Consider the following 17,072-nt stretch of genomic DNA (forward strand, 5'->3'; position numbering starts at 1 on the left):
TTAGGACATTTAGACTTTTTTTAAATGAAGAAAGGTTTCAACAATTTGTACCCCACTAAGGTAACGTTTATATAAATGATGTGGTTTTGGAGTCCCACAGTAGACCTCACATGAACTGTTACAGAGCTTTTTCTCAGAGTTGCGCTGCCTGGAAACAATTTGGATCCCACTAAACATCCTGAGAGATCCTGATACAGCAAACATTTAAACTACGATACAAAAAGCAGGGTGCACCAGTGTGGAACGTTGGGATTTTAGCCTTTGCGGACCATTTACATGCACAGAAAACTATATACTGTAACACTCTACAGTAAAACCATCAAACATTTTCAAATAGATCTTTTGAAAAACAGAAAAGGATATAAAGAAATCCACCTCTAGTTATTCTCATTAAGAAAAGTGTCCCATTTATTTCAGTACAATTTATTTCTGAGGTTTATCCCACCTCACACTTTTTTGGGATAGTGTCCATTTTTACAAGACCCAGAATTACACTGATAGAAACGTTCTATACAATGCTGTGAATGAAGTCTGTTTGCCATGGTGTAAAACAGGCATATTTGTTATTGTATGAATTATTATTTATTTGATGGACATTGTGTAGCCTAACCTGTTTTTAAACAGTTTTAAAAAGGCCTGAAACAACGTAGTCTGTTGCATCTCCATCGATGAGGCCTGTTCCGTTACTGTGAATGAACCAGCAGGGAACATTTTCTCCATTCTTCACATCCTTCCTGAAGTCTCTCTGCCAGCCTCTGTGGACAGAAATGTACACCAAATGATATCTTAAGTGCATGTACATAGCAACATCGATGTATTCATTTTAAAACACTCATTGAATGCTGACTCTCCCCCACTGAGATGAGGCGTGGGTTAATGCATGCAGCGTACCTGGTCACATTGAGCTCCTGGCCTTTCACATACATGGTGGCGTCCGGTTTCTCTGGGACTTCACCCGGACGCAGCTCTGACACCTCATATTCAATCCCATGGTAGAACTGACCTGCAAGACAAATCACCATTTCAAGTAAATATAATTTTAAAATAAAGGTATTTTGGCCCTGTATCCCACCCCTATTAAAAATAAAAACAACAAGAGGTGGGAGAGTCCAAAACAGTGAAGTCATTTGATAAACCGCACCAATTTTAGCCACTTTAATGTCTTTCACTGACCTTTTTATATTGTATAATATTTTTCCGGTTGCAGGATAAGGTACAATTCTACCTGAGCTGGCAATGCAATGTGTAACCTTTACATGTTGATAATTATTAGTTACCATGTGCACCATATCAGACCAATCATAAAACACAGCAACACATATTATGGAAACACATCCATGGGTTGACTGATTTTGTTGGTGTCAATTTATCTTATCATTATCTTTTTATATATTTTGTCTGCTCTGAGGAGAAACCAAAGTATGATCAGAAATGCAATACCCATCACTTATCTTGACCTGGTATTAAACTATAAACCATGCATCTATTCTCTGATGTGTACCTAACAGGCCGTGAACGAGAGGGGACAGGAGGTGGCTGTCCAGGGTGTAGAAACCCAAGTAGTCCCGATGATACGGATGCTTTGCCCACACTTTGTGGAGCAGGATGACAAACTTGACCGAATCCTTTAGAGTCACTGTTAGGCTGCGATCCTCGGTCAAGAGAAGATCCACACTGGAGGAGAAATAAGAGGAGGAAGTTGCCAGTTACTTCTCCTAAACTGGATGGTATACTTCATTTAACTCATGTAGGAGGAGGATAGTTCTCTTTCACTGAAGGAGAACACAATGTGATGGTGCAGACTCTTACTTGGTTCCTTTGACAGAAGCTGTATCAGACCACAGCAGTTTGACCAGTTTGCCGTCCTGGAGCACCACAATGTCCTGAGTGCTCACCTCCAGCCTCACCCCCAGAGACTGGTGGACGATGCCAAAACGCCAAAAGTAGGTGTTAATTTGACCATCAGGGGGAATCATCTTCTCTCCGATGGTCTCACCATTGACCAAAATACCTGAGGAAAAAACGAGGATTGAAGCACTTGTTTCTCAAATGCAGATTTACTTCAACATTTATGAAAAGAGAAAAAGAAGGTCTGCAGATAATATTTCTAGTATGGTGTTTAAAAGTCATGATGATTATCAGCACTTAGGGCGGACCTGGTATTGGGTCTCTGACCAGGTTGAAAATGGTTCCTGGTTTGTTGTTAATGTTGAAGCACAGCGCGTCGTCCCTTTCAGGAAGCTCAATCAAGAAATGAGGATCTCCATCCACTGTAGGGGACAACAGAGTTTAAAGATACCAGTAATAAACAAAAAATATAGTTTACAGCTATGCTAGCAGCTACAGCTATGCTAGTTTACAGCTATGCTAGCAGCTCTGTGAGGCTGTACAAAGGCACAACAGTGCATTGAGCTAAATGCTAATAGCTGCTTGCTAACATGGTCACAATCACAATAGGCTACTAACATTTTATGTTATATGTTAAGCAGGTGTAATGTTTAGCCTATCATGTTGACCATTTCAGTTAAGCAAGTTAGCATGCTAATATTAGCTTGTTAACGATAAACAAAATACTCAAAATAACGATAAGATGTCTCATTGTAAGCGTAAAGGTTTTGGCCTGATAGTGGCACTAAATGAAAAGTCAGCCAAGTACTTTGCCGTACTTAGTTCCCAGCACTTAGCACCCCCCATGGAACTAAGTACAGATCACGTTCACACCGGAATAAGCCCCTGAGGGAAGATTACGCAAATGAAGCCGCTGACGTCACTTCTTCTTCTTCTGCTTTGGGTTTACTGGCAAGCCGCAAACAACGTCCCTGGCCGGAAGTACCCGGAGTTGGCGAAGCCTTTCCGAGTAAATCGCCAGAACGCTGACACCTCCTGATCACTCCACCGCTCCCATGTTTTTTTTGTGTTGTCAATAAGTTATTCTCTCTCCGCTGGTGCGCGGGGCTAATGCTAATAATGCCAGCAAATACAATGGCTGCTTCACAAATCTTTTCCGAGTTTTACAGGGCGTGGTTCGCCCAGCAAATCAGAAATTGGAGCTTTTTTCTCCCCAGGAAAGTACCTGCTCTCTAGCAAGCCCAGGAACTATCGGAACTAAAAGGGGAAAGTACTCCGGTGTGAAAGCGCCTATTAAAGGTAGGGTAGGTAATTCACTTCAGAAACACTTTTTGTTATATTCCATGGAATGCTCTTAACATCCCGATAGCAATGAATAAATTAAATGCTTTGACAATAAATAAATAAATACAAATATTTAATCTGTGGAAGCCTTGGCTGTAAAAAGCAAGTCCAGTTATCTGCCCCGATCCGCGGCAGATAACTGTCAGCCTTCCATCTGTGCACAAACTTATCTTGTGTCCTCATTGGAAGTCTGAAGGAAGGGGCAGATTTTTTTTGGTTGTGTACTTTCAAATTCTAGCTTACTCAAGCTGGTGTCTCCACTCTTACCTACCCTACCTTTAACAAAGACATCATCCTCTGAGGACAATAATGTTTGTCCAGAATGTATTGTCAATTTATTTAATAGTTTTGAATATAGACTAACAGACAACTGACATTGCCATCCCAAGATCTGCAGCTGCCATTGCTACAAATGTACTTACCTAAATATGTGGGTGTTGAATGGTAATAATTTGAAATAGGTCGGACGGCCAGTGGATTTCTTTGATATCCTAGAGACAGTAACAAAAAAAAAAGTTTTAAATCAATAGCCTCCAGTGAATGCACTTAAGTCAATGAATATAATGTTATAAATACTGCCTTACCAACTCGTTCTTCCTTTTGTCTTTGCTCTGTAAAAAATTCACATTTCAAACACAATGAGTAAAAACTAATAGTCAGTGATGCTTGAGATTGATTTAAGGTCATGTTTTGTTTGTAGATTCCTAGCAGCCATGTGAGGTTGGCCTATTTTGGCGCATTTCCACTGCAGCGGGTAGCTCGCTTTAAGCCTGCAGAGCCGTGCGGGGCCCGTTTTTGGTTGTGTTTCCACTTGGCCTAGTACCGGCTAGCGGGTCCTAATTCACAGTTTTTTTGGCCCCATAAAATCGTGGTTCTAGGGCCAGCAACAACCAGGCTGAGTCGGGCTGAGTATGCTAAACTAGAGAGAGAATCGCTGGCAAGGGGGCTACAACTGCAACAAGATGAACATATTTGACCGTGATTTAATTGTAATACACGTTTCAAAATGATGCCGAAGTAACAACATACTAATACCGGTTAGTAAAAACCATGAATTAATGCTTTGACAAGTCTGCAGACAGACGGCAGGCGAAAACCCCTTTTAAAATGCGTGTTTTCTAAATGGAGCTTGGCTAAGCTAACGTTATATATGCTCCGACCGTCCACACTCACAACAACGGCCTATACAGACATAAATAAAGCAGCGACTGTATTCGCCATGACACAGGCAGTCTGTGGTTTGTACTTGTTTAACTTTTGTCTAGTTTCTGAACAGATATGAGGAGCTGTGAGCTCTGAGTGCTAAGAGCTAACGGCTGTGTTGTTTTTCTGGGGCGCTCATTTAAGATGACGTCACGGCTCCGCCTACACTGCGTTACTATAGTAACTACCCCAGTTCCTAAACTGTAATGGAAGCGCAGCATTAAAGTGAGCCGGGCCTAATTCTTTCACACACAGTGACGTCACGAGCTACCCACAATGCAACGCGCGCCATATATATATATATATATATATATATATAAATACGCCATTTTCCTGGAGGTGCAAATATACTGGAGGTGCAAATATCCTGGAGGTGCTAATATAAACAGCTAGCTAACGTAGCCAGGCAGAGGGCACTAGGTTTTTTTTCTGAATTAACGACATCTCTGGACTTGAGGGGTGTGCTCTAGGTCGTTACCAGCGTAAACTAGAGCTGTGTGGGTTGTCGGATTGCCCTTACAGACTGCCTGCAGATGTATGGAAAAAAACGACCCTCGAAAGTGGCCTTCGTCGATTTTGGCTGCATCTACGTCTAATTTCTGGAAACACCAGGTGAATACCCCACTTGTCACAATAATATTATCATGCCATTGCATATATGTGGTATTTTAGAGTTGACTAGATATTGATTAAAGCAATAGACTATGATATTCAGTACAGGAAGCTTAGCAACACCTAGACGGTGTACGGCTAAACCCTCTGCCTGCTTGCACCTCGCGTAAAATGGCGGATACCGGAAGTACGGTGTCGCCCTCGGCCCAATACCCGTATGTGTGTGTGAAAGAATAAGGCCTAACCAAACCGAGCGAGGCCTGCAGTGGAAACGCGCCAAAATGAAACCCTCTTTTCCCCACCTTACCCTCAGTCAGTTTATCTGCAATGAAAGGGCTGTCTGGTCCATCCTCAGTGTCAGGCTTAGTGACCACCATGGAGGTGAGAGGCGTGACAAAGCTGTATTGCAGAGACATGTTCAGCGCCTTGGCATTGGCGTTGGATTTCTCCTCTGGGGTACCACTCTTGCTGCAAGAAGGAAAATATAGTAAAGTTCACACCGCATTCAGAATAACAACATGGTAAGTGGACTGTATTTATATAGCGCTTTATTCAGTCTTTACGATTCATCAAAGTGTGTTACATATACAAGTCTTCATTCACGGTACCCTGCTCAAGGAAGCTAACGTCACATTCACACACCGTAGTCCATGCTGTCGGGAGCAACTTAATGAATTATCTTGCCAAAGGATACATCTAACCCAAACCCAAAACCTTCCAAAAGCACGACCTCACTGAAATGTATACAAGCTCTCACACAACACAGACAAAGTATCAATAACAAAAATGTTCATGAGACTAATGGTAAATAAATATTTAAAAGCTAAAGTGATTCAGGTCTCAGTTTGAGTGAATTGACTCAAACAGACCTTGTCTCCAGTAGCTGCTGGATGGTGAGGTAGGCCCACAGACGCTCTGTGAAATCCCCAAAGATGTACTCCTCATCTGGGTACAACACGTCCCAATCCTCAACACTGGCCTGGCCCTGCACTTTAAAGTCCTCATCAAACTAGAAGCAGGAGAAATCATATTGAAAGTAATAAATAGGTAATAAACGCACAACATCTTTCCAGTGTCTCTAAATGTCCAACATTTCCTTCTCCTCACCCCCTGAGCGAACACTTCCACCATGAAGTTGTCCAGGTCGTTGTCGGTCAGTCGACCCGCCACCACGATCTCTGAGCCGTTAAACAGCTGACTGTAGTGGTTAGTCGTCAGGGAGTCCACTGCGTTCTCAGGATAACGCAGGTCCACCTCCAAGAGCAGAGGGCTGGCCACCTCCTCATAGAAACCCTGCAACAAATATGTCATCTCATTATAGTGTATTCGATTTGCTAGCCCCCTGCATCCCATTTCCCAACCTGCCAGTCACACTGACACTATACGTCAGGCGTGTTGGGTACAATGAACTTCAGTCTGGAGTCAGCCCTTGCTTTTGCCCCCTTTCCTGCTCCTGTCCAGGACCCTTTCGAGGGGTCTCGTCTGGCCTTTTGGAGGTCCTCGTAGCCTCCGCAAAACATCAAGACCTCATGGAAGGAGACGCAAGGCCAGGCTACCAAGCAGCCCGAGCCCCAGCCTCCATGCTTCAGGCTCCAGTTCCCATGGCCTGTCGGCGTTTCGGCCCACTCAAGAGCCCCGTGTCCTGTTTTACTATCATCTAATCCAAAACAGTGATTACATCACTGGGGAAGAATGTAACGTAGCTATTTCATAATTTCACACTCTGTTCTATGTTATTTTATTATTACATGAGTTTACTTATCCCTGCATTTTAACTGCACCATTGTATAACTTGCACTATATTTATTGCACCATTTTACATCCTGATTTCTTTAATGTATTACGTATATTGTATGTTGCCAACCACTACGCTTGTCACAGTCTGCTCCCTCACTTAGCTATTTTTTGCATTAGCATTTCTCAGCCACCTTAGTCACCTGGTAGTCACACCCTGTTTCTCTCTCACACTCTGTTACACCCATCAGCTCCACTATAGGCCCTCTTCACTCTCACCGCAGTGCCAGATCGTACTTCGCAGCATGCAGTTCTTTCCCGCATTACCTCCCAGATTGCTCTCCCGGTTTCGACCTCGTCTGTCCCTGACCAGCCTGCTTCGTCTGCCCCCTGACCCTGCCTGTACCTGGATTATTCTGCCTCGTCTGCCCCCTGACCCTGCCTGTACCTGCGTCTCCCGTCTTGCCTACTCCTGGAACCCTCGCCTGTCCCGACCAGCCCTTTGCCTACTGTCTGCCGGTTTGTCTCATACCAGAACTTTTCAGTTGAAACATTTTATAATAAAGCTGGTTACCGATTTCCCCTGGTTTCCCGTGTGTTGCATTTTGATTCTCAGCTCGTTCGAGACAATGCTGTAGCTATTTTTTATATGAAAATAAAACCTTTAGAGTCTCCACAAGAACTGCATTAACGGCTCAAACGTGTTTTATAGATTTGAGCCTGTACCTGGAGTTGTACGGCTGCATCCGAACCCTCATAGATCCTGCGGGCCATTCCCTTGTTTTGTTTGCTCATCACATCCAGGAAGGAGTATTCCACATCATTTCCGAATCCAAGACAGAACAGAGACATCTTTCCTCCCATGGCAGAGTGCACATTTGTCTGGATTCGCCCAATGTTAGACTCTCCTGCAAACGTAGATAAAACATGCAGCCGTTGAATGCTGAATACAAAGAACATCAATTAAATGTGTAGAAACACAACACACAGTATATCCTATGCACACACTCTGCACGCTCACCAGAGTTTGGCATCCCATCAGTGAGTAAAATAATCATATCGATGCTCCTCTCTGGGAGTTTCTCCTCCTGCCTGTCTTTGACCAGCATGTTCACGCCTCTCAACAATGCATCGTTGATATTGGTCACTAGAAAAAAACACAAGAAATTGTAAAAATGTAAAGTATGACGGTGAGTTTCACTATTTATGGAGTTAAGAGGAAATGTAAGCTTATAAGCTAGTGTCATTTGTTTATTGTTGTTTTCTATTTACATCCCATGTCCACTATCATGCTGACATATTTCATCGCTTCATCCAGGTTTTCCTTGGTTGCTTTGGTCAGTGACTCTTTCCAACAGTCGATTGAGTCATCAAACTGGATGACGGCAAAGTGGTCGTCCTCGTGGAGGTCTTTGAGGATGGCCAGCATAGCTTCCCGTGTCTATAAAGGATTGCAACGTCAGAGGGCAAATTGTAAGCATGGGGCCATTCAAATATCAGAAAGACATTGAAATACTGAACAGTCATCCACCTGTGCCATCTTTATTCCATGCATTGATCCACTCCTGTCAATCACAAACACAACGTTCTTTGGGACTCTGGGCAGGTCAGGGGGAGCAAAGAAGTGCACAAAGTATCCGTTCACAATCTGAAGGAGAGAATCAATAAAGAGCAGAAGTGCACTCATAAGAGTGACAAGACAAGATAAGAATTAGTATATATATATATATATATATATCTCATTGACTCATTTTATACCGAAACCCTGAGAGGAAAATGATTTAAAAAATCTGGTGATCCTTTTTTCAAATCTAATTTTGGAAAACACGTGGAAAAAAGTCAAGGCCTTTTTTTTACATGTGCATACGTGTATTTTCGTTGTTCTCTTAAACCAAGTGTGATACATAATTATGGTTGACACACATTTTAAGACAAAAGACATACACAATCTCAACTACCCCATCTTATTAAGAACATGGGGTAGTGGTGATTTTGTAAGCCTCTTAGGGCCAATATAATGTTCCCTACTTGTTTTCATAGAGAAAAAGTAAAGAATAAACCAACAAAAACATATTCTTACCTCACAAACAGAGGAACGAGTTTTCTCACTTTCATCTCAGGGCTGCGCGATTCATGTTGCTGGGCAACAGATTCATGCATTCATTTAAATTGTACAATTCAGCCTTCAGGCCCCACGCAACACAGACTGTTGCAATATTGTGCAACACACACACACATACATTAATATAATATCACCTTAACATGTTTACTTAGCTTTTAAAATGTTGCCACTCTTTTTTCTATATTTAATATGTTAGCTCTTATTATTGTTTTCTGCTAATTCACTTTTACATAGAACAATATTTCTGACAGCTGACCTGAATGTCCCACTGGCTCTTTGCTCGGTTCACGTCATACGTGATGAGAAAATCTCCGTCGATGAGAGTTCCTTCACAATCTGGACACTTCCTCTGTTCCTCCATAGTTGGCGAGAAAGAGATGTGGGCCTGAACATGGGAACAAATACAACCAATTTAGCTTATCTCTAAATCTTTGGAAGAAGTTTGAGTAGCATTATCAGAGACAACTTCTTTCAAGGTCTGTGGTCGTACCTTATTGTCTGTGACGCGTTTATCCACCAGGGGGAGCAGCTCATTGGAGAGGAAGGTTGCATGGGCATCCACATAAGAAATACCCATAGGCTCATAGATGTTGGTCACAATCTGTCTCCACACAGGCAAACACAGACACAGAGATTGTTTGTAAGGTAAACCACTCATTTCCTATATTTGAAATCTTAAAGAGACAGTGAAGTGAACATTAAAATGGATTCACCTGAAACTCCTGGACCCGTTGTTTGGGTTTAACTCGGGTCAGAATCTCATACCGGCCCAGCTTCCTCTGAAGGAGCTCTTCGTAGGTCAGAATGAACGTCACGTTACTTTCAGCTGCGATGTTGACAGACACTGAAAACTTCTCCATCTTTCTTCCTGAAGCCCTGTAATGACCCAGACATCATTGACAGCCTGTAATGTTAACCCATGCGACAGTACACACATACAGTCTGATCATTTTGAAATGTATTCTGGGTTTATGCAATAAGTAGATTGATTTAAATACTTAAGTACAAATATGAGGTACCTGTACTTTACCTTGGGCAATTCCTTTTCCTGCTACACATACATTTACTCCACAATTCAGAGGTAAGGTTGACGACTATAAGGTTATAACATATGCTCCATGTTTACCTACTACAACAAACAAAATAATGCAACGATAATTATAATACATTATTTTGAAGTTGGCCATTCTGCATATTGAGTACTTGTTGTACTTTAAGTATGGGCTGATGCTAAAACTTCTGTAATTTTACCAAGTAACATTTTGAATGCAGGACTTGTACTTGTAATAGTATTTCTACACTGTTGCAGTTTTATCTTTTACTTAAGAACAAGATCTAAGTACTTCTTCCATGTCTGGGTTTGTATGTGTTGTTCATCTTGATTGACTCACTTCACCAGTCCCGCAGTCCTTCCAGAGGAAACAGCCTTCTCATATTGTTTCTTAGCTTTCTCTTTCTCCTTTATATCGCCAACGTACACCTGACCATCGATTTCCCTATGAGGAAGAAAGATAGAGAACAAGTCAACTTACTGTATCATTAAGAAAACACATCTTAAAAGGGCCCTTTATGTTTTTGGGGGGTTTCCCCTGTCCTGTAGTGTGTTATAGAGGTTTGGTGCATGTCAATGGTCTGCAAAGGAACAAATCCCAAAGATGCCCGAAACTCCTCCTTTGGACTCCTTTGTTTACTTCTGTAATATAGTTAGATCAATATTTAACACTTGTGCTTCTATTGGGTAGCGCTCCAACACATTGTACGTGATAGGCTAAGGGGCGCTGAGCGGTTGACCAATCACAACAGAGCCGGCCAGCTAACCAACAGAGCAGACTGGGCTCTGGTTTCAGACAGAAGGTGAAAAGAGGTGCAGCTGCAGGCAGCGTGAGAGAAACAAAGACATTTTTGAACATTAAAGATCCCATGCCATGCTTTTCCGGTTATTACCCGTCCCCTTGTGTGTTATGAAGGTTTGTATGCATGTAAACGGTCTGCAGAGTCAAAAACCCTCAAAGTACACCCTGTAGGGAGTACAACTCTAACACCTTCCCAAAACGCCTCGTTGGAGATTTCTCATTTTCCAATGTTTTCTTCCTGGGTATCGTGACGTAGGGATACCCAGTAGCCACGCCCAGAACTATGGCCGCACCCTCTGCCAGCCGGACATATATAGAGTGGCGAAGTCCCTCCCTTTCCGGTGGACCTCCACGGGACCTTATTTCGGAAAAATTATGTATTGAAGTCAATGGAGAGAGAAAGATTATCTTTCGATCCCGTTTGAATTGTGCCACAAATTACACAGAAGATGTTTGTCAATTTAAAAGATAAACATGTAAATATGTTCTTGCTAGCCTAATATGAACCACTAGCTGTTGTTCATAGTAGGTTAGCATATTACACTGAACAACTAGCAAACGTAGGTTAGCATATTAATCTAGCTGGCAAGCTAACGAACCTAAAACAACTACGTTTCTCTAATATTTTGTGATATGCATTTGATTTCGTCCAGCCAGATCAGGAAACTCCTGGCGTATCCGGCAGACAACACATGACGGGATGACCACTCTGATGCCTCGTCCTAAAAAGCCACAGCACCAACGTACAAAGCTGCGATAGGCAAGATGCCGAAAACGCCTATAAGGGGAGGAATGGATGATATACACTGTATATATGTATATATGTATATTTACACATGTTCATTTTGTACATTTCTAAAAATAAAGTTTGATGGAAATACTTAGTAGCCTTTCCTCCCTGAATTATTTGCTCCTATATCATTCATATAAAGCAAACCATGATTTGATTTTTCATCTAACACAGTAGTAGTTTATTACAGGTAAAAATAACTTACTCTTCTTCCGTTCTACGCCTCAAAGGTCTATAATTGAATCTGCACATGTTATGGAGGTTCTGCTGGGTGTGGTGTATGTATGGTGTATATCTTGGCATATAATGTTGTGTGCTACTGTTGGTGTTTTCAGCTAGCTGGCTACATAATGTAGTAACTGTCAGGAGCTCCAACAAGCCGTTTAGGACAGAGAGAATACACATACTATACAGAGATGCTGTATGAGAAACCAATGTGAGTTTGGAAAATTGTAAATCTATTCTAATAGACCTCAACAATGGAATTATGATCAGTAGAAATGGCCATGACATGGGACCTTTAAAGTATATAAACATGTCACACAGAGGCGGATTTAGGATTGTAGGAGATCCGGGGCTTAGCCCAGGAGTTGTTGGGGGGGGGGGGGTGCAGGGGTAAAGTGCTATTTTTTTTACAAGTGGGGGGTGGACCAAACATCCTTTAGGGGGGTCGTCGCCTCCTCTAGGGGGGTCCGGGGGGATAGCCTTATTACTTATCGTAGCTGCACATACAAGATATCCGATTAAAGCTGAGGTTCCACAGATTATTTAGGTATATATATCATCACTGAGCGATCCAAACTCGCGACAGGGGAAGCAAACACAGACATCACAACACGTACCTTTACGGAGCTTTTACGGGAGATCGTCTCACCGTAGCTGTCAATCTGATCAAAAGACTTGTTCAATGGCATTAGAACGAGAAAAAACTGAATCGGTTAATCCATAGGTTGATAATGTGTCTGTCGCTTTGAAAAAAAATATTTATAATCCATAATTCCATTTTTATGTAAAAATCGGAAAGTAAAAGTTAGCTGCTAATGGTAGCCACCAGAGTTATCGCAGCTTCCGGTTTTGGCTATGCGTCACTCACACTCCTTATTTGGTAATGTGTGTGTGTATGTGGGAGTTCCCCTCGATTCCATTGGCTCTGACGATTAGAAAGAGATGTTTTTTTTAAATATTGAAGTTAAAAGCATCAATCTGGTGCACTTTGAGAGCAACATTAACCCTACCTTAATAATACCTTAAATCGGACATATCATGCTATATTTGAACAATATATTGTAGGGCCATACCTATATAAAGTATATAAATAGTTTTTCTTTCAAAATACCAAACAGATCCTGCATTTTGCCTTCTGATGTGATTTAGCATGTTTGGCGTGTGTTCCCATTAGCATACCGCACCGCTATCGAACAAAGCCGACACACCGTCCTCTTCCGATCCACTGCGCATTGCTTATCGTTTTATAGATCTATTCTCATCCACCATCTTTGTTTGTGACGTAAAGAGTGTAAGAGTCACGTTTCTGAATCGGGCACTCTGAGTGGATGCAGTCACAGCCAATCGGATTCAGAGTGTTGCCTGTCAGTTCCGTTGCCTGTCAGTTCCGTTGCTATGGTTCCGTTGTTATGTGTACTGAAACGAGAGCCGGTATAATTCCACGCGGGAAAACAAAATAAAAATTGGAATACGTTATTTTAGTGTCTTAAAAGTAGACTGAGGTATGAAGGGTTAACGTTACATCTTAGAATAATTTGTAGTCATGTTCTGTATACATACTAACATATAACGGTATTGACTTAGTGTGGTTTATCTTTCTGTCGCTGCTTTTAATTTAAACTGAGCTGTTGTGTTCATCAGTAAAGTGGAACTTCTGTGTGAACTATTCGTATCTTAAACTGCACTGTAAATTTGTATTCATATATTTTTTCTTTTAATGTTTCTTTTATTATCTTTTACTGTTTTTAAATGCCTTTGTCTGAATGTCTTTCATTTTTGTAAAGCACCTTGAATTGCCTTGTGTTGAAAGGTGCTATATAAATAAACTTGCCTTGCCTTGGTTACTCCATGTTTACTAGCTATAAGATTAACGTTACAGTACATCACTCTTTTTCACTTCTTACTCAGTCAGCCAGAGTGCAGATATCACCATTAGATTCACACACCTGAAACATCATCCATTTCTTCACTGCTGGTGATGACATTGTTGTCAGTTGCTGATACTGCTGCTGCTGCTGCTGCAGCTTGTGGCGCCTGCTTCGATGAAAATAACTTTCTAATATCCATAACTTAGGCTATTAGCTTAAAACTCGTCAGGCACTAGGAAGGATCACTTCTTCTTCAGGGCAGGGAAGGCTACGCAGTACGCAGGCTAATGTCCCGTAGCGGCTGCCTCTCTGGTGGACTCCGGTACTGCACATTACTCCCGAGACATTTTTAAAAAAATTGAAATTTTTTTTTTTTTTTTAAGTGAAACATCCGGGGCTTTTCAGAAAACATCCGGGGCTTGAGCCCAAGTAGCCACCCCCTAGCGCCGCCTCTGATGTCACAGTAGAGGCACAAAATACAAATATGAACATAATGGAGGAAGCAGGGATACAGTACATACTGCAACACAGAAATGGTCATAATGCAAGTGTGAGTGGAGACAGACTGACATGCTGAAGTTGGCGATGAAGGCGGTTTTGGGCAGGTCCACTTCGAAGAAGATTTCCTCGGAGGAGTTAGCTCTGTTCAGAGCCTTGGAGGTCATGACAGTGTGGGCGAAACGAGACATCACGGTGCATTCCAGCCTCACACTGTACACCTCCACCTGAGACAGACAGAGAGGGAGGGAGATTAAGGTGAAGTTGAAACGCCAGTGAATAAGGAGAGCACTTACAGTAGCATTTTTTATACAGTCAATTACTCCAATACTGTTTATTTCACCTATGGGTCCAGACCACAGCATGACACCCTGATTGGTGCCAAAGAAAATGGAGAACATTATGTCACTGATTCCACTTTGGGAGTGTGTGTGAGTCACTAAACTCCTTTTCAGTCAGTTTAGTTTTTTATAATCATTTTTGGTTGATTGTAAGGAACATATTGAACCTATATGAGCACATTTATTGTTAATTGCCAATGCTTCCTTCAAGCTGTTGCTATGTGTAACCTGCTTGTATATTTATTTTCTAAACTCAAGTATTTTATTTCCTCTGCTTTTGATTTTGTACAGCGTCATATTTTTTTTTCAAGATTTTCTTCTTACATATTTGCATTCATTTATAATATAACATAAGATTAATTCATCCCAAATTGGGAATTTTCTTTACAGGTGTTACACATGCATTACAAATATAATAAATTGTAATAATAAACACGTAGAAGAAAAAAGAGTAAGAAACAATAAATATATATATATCAGCAGTAAAAATGATATATGTCAATATATGTAACCAGCGAGGTAGTGTGGGTGCAGTATCGTATCAGTTGTTTTTTAAATGTTTGATTTAGACATTGTGTTTAGACATTGTACTGTATACACAGTGCATGTGTTAATAAGATTGCTAAGCCGTTGTATACCGTCTTTACAGCAGTACATGAAGTTATATTGAACTGAATATATATCTTTATCAGTATTAGTATTAACAGAAAATCAAACATTTTCTTACCATGTCCTCATTTGTACTTCTTTTCTGGAACAAAAAAACAAACAGAGAAAAAATGTGATTATTTTGGGATTTTAGAAAATGGAAGAATGATTAATGTTAATTAAGAAAGATCCAACTTTTGCACAATGTTTTCACCATATTATGAAAGGGCTTTCTGTCTCTAAACAGTTTCTGAAAAGTACCTGCAGTGATTTGGCAGCGCCACTTGGCTCCTGAAATACAAATATGCCAGGGTGAACAACATGGTGCCAGAATATAAGGACCAGTTCATCAGAAACACATTATATTAATTGTAAAACCAAGGATTTCCAAAGTAGCAGTGTTGGTGATAAAGAGATTATTCATAAGAAAACCGATTAGTGACAAAATAATGAACCAGCTGATGAACTGATAGCTTATGTGTGAAAACAATGTAATTTAAGATAAATTCAGAGTACAAAAAAGTTACTAAAAGTTACCTGCAGAGCTACTTGGTCTCCAGAAATGACCAGAGCCCCCCGGACCAGGCCGGGTGGCCCCAGGCAGGCGCTGCCCCACAGCAGCAGCAGTCCAACACCCTGTAGTCCAGACATGATCAAACGTCCACTGAACAGCAGCTTCACTGCTGAGAACATAGCTCCCTGTCCAGGGGGAGGGACAAAGTGTGTGTGTGTGTGTGTGTGTGTGTGTGTGTGTGTGCGTGCGTGCGTGCGTGTGTGTGTGTGTGTGTGTGTGTGTGTGTGTGTGTGTGTGTGTGTGTGTGTGTGTGTGTGGGTGTGTGTGTGTGTGTGCGTGCGTGCGTGTGTGTGTGTGTGTGTGTGTGTGTGCGTGCGTGCGTGCGTGTGTGTGTGTTTGTGTGTGTGTGTGTGTGTGTGTGTGTGTGTGTGTGTGTGTGTGTGTGTGTGTGTGTGTGTGTGTGTGTGTGAGTATTGACCAACAGACCTGGGCTCAATGTGCAGGAGGCCCGGACACCGAAAACATCAGTGAATGTTGACCTGTGTGTGAGAGAGCAACTCCTTCTGGAGGAACATTAGGGATGTTAGCCTTTGCAGACCATTCACATGCAAGAACACCTATATAACATACTACAGGAAAGGGAAACCCCCAAAGCATAAATAGAACCCCTTTAAGTTAAGCCCCGAGCCTGTTTTTCAGGTCTCAGACTCGAAAATGACATTCCCAGAACAAATGACCATATCTTCTCTTCTAAATGGGGTAAATTAATAATCTTTTTTCTCAAACCAAGGTTACACCTGTGAGTTGGATTTAGAAGTGTCAGAATCAATATAGATGTTTTTATTTTAAAGTAAATTCAGATTGAACACAGTAAAAAATTACTTATAGTGAAAACCACCCTTGAATGATGTGTTGGTAGACTAAAAGCTTTAGGAATCCAAACAACATATAATAAGTACCCTGTATCAAGATTGATACAAAACAAGTTAAATGTGACCTTTTCAGAGAGATTTAGCACAAAAAAAACACTTCTGGGGTCATTTGGGTGGATTTTCCATATCTCTGGCCCCCCTTGGTCGATTTTGATGATTGACATCTCTTTCTAATCGTCAGAGCCAATGGAATCGAGGGGAACTCCCACATACACACACACATTACCAAATAAGGAGTGTGAGTGACGCATAGCCAAAACCGGAAGCTGCGATAACTCTGGTGGCTACCATTAGCAGCTAACTTTTACTTTCCGATTTTTACATAAAAATGGAATTATGGATTATAAATATTTTTTTTCAAAGCGACAGACACATTATCAACCTATGGATTAACCGATTCAGTTTTTTCTCGTTCTAATGCCATTGAACAAGTCTTTTGATCAGATTGACAGCTACGGTGAGACGATCTCCCGTAAAAGCTCCGTAAAGGTACGTGTTGTGATGTCTGTGTTTGCTTCCCCTGTCGCGAGTTTGGATCGC

General features: G+C 41.5%; 1 protein-coding gene across 1 annotated transcript; it reads right to left on the reverse strand.

Annotated features, from left to right (window-relative positions):
- Positions 1–407: 407 nt before the first annotated feature.
- Positions 408–15,763, reverse strand: LOC117446909 (inter-alpha-trypsin inhibitor heavy chain H3-like). Its single transcript, XM_034083417.2, has 22 exons — positions 15,624–15,763; positions 15,348–15,377; positions 15,166–15,189; positions 14,170–14,324; positions 10,255–10,359; positions 9,577–9,739; positions 9,354–9,464; positions 9,120–9,248; positions 8,273–8,389; positions 8,014–8,182; positions 7,763–7,888; positions 7,468–7,649; positions 6,115–6,300; positions 5,877–6,016; positions 5,315–5,475; positions 3,777–3,803; positions 3,615–3,683; positions 2,157–2,270; positions 1,810–2,011; positions 1,502–1,674; positions 892–1,003; positions 408–755 (listed from the first exon to the last, which is right to left on the reverse strand). The coding sequence occupies exons 1-22, from the start codon at positions 15,735–15,737 to the stop codon at positions 617–619; spliced, it is 2,748 nt and encodes a 915-aa protein (XP_033939308.1). The 5' UTR covers positions 15,738–15,763; the 3' UTR covers positions 408–616.
- Positions 15,764–17,072: the final 1,309 nt, after the last annotated feature.

Source organism: Pseudochaenichthys georgianus, chromosome 5 (genome assembly GCF_902827115.2).
Source record: "Pseudochaenichthys georgianus chromosome 5, fPseGeo1.2, whole genome shotgun sequence".
Classification (NCBI taxonomy): Eukaryota; Metazoa; Chordata; class Actinopteri; order Perciformes; family Channichthyidae; genus Pseudochaenichthys; species Pseudochaenichthys georgianus.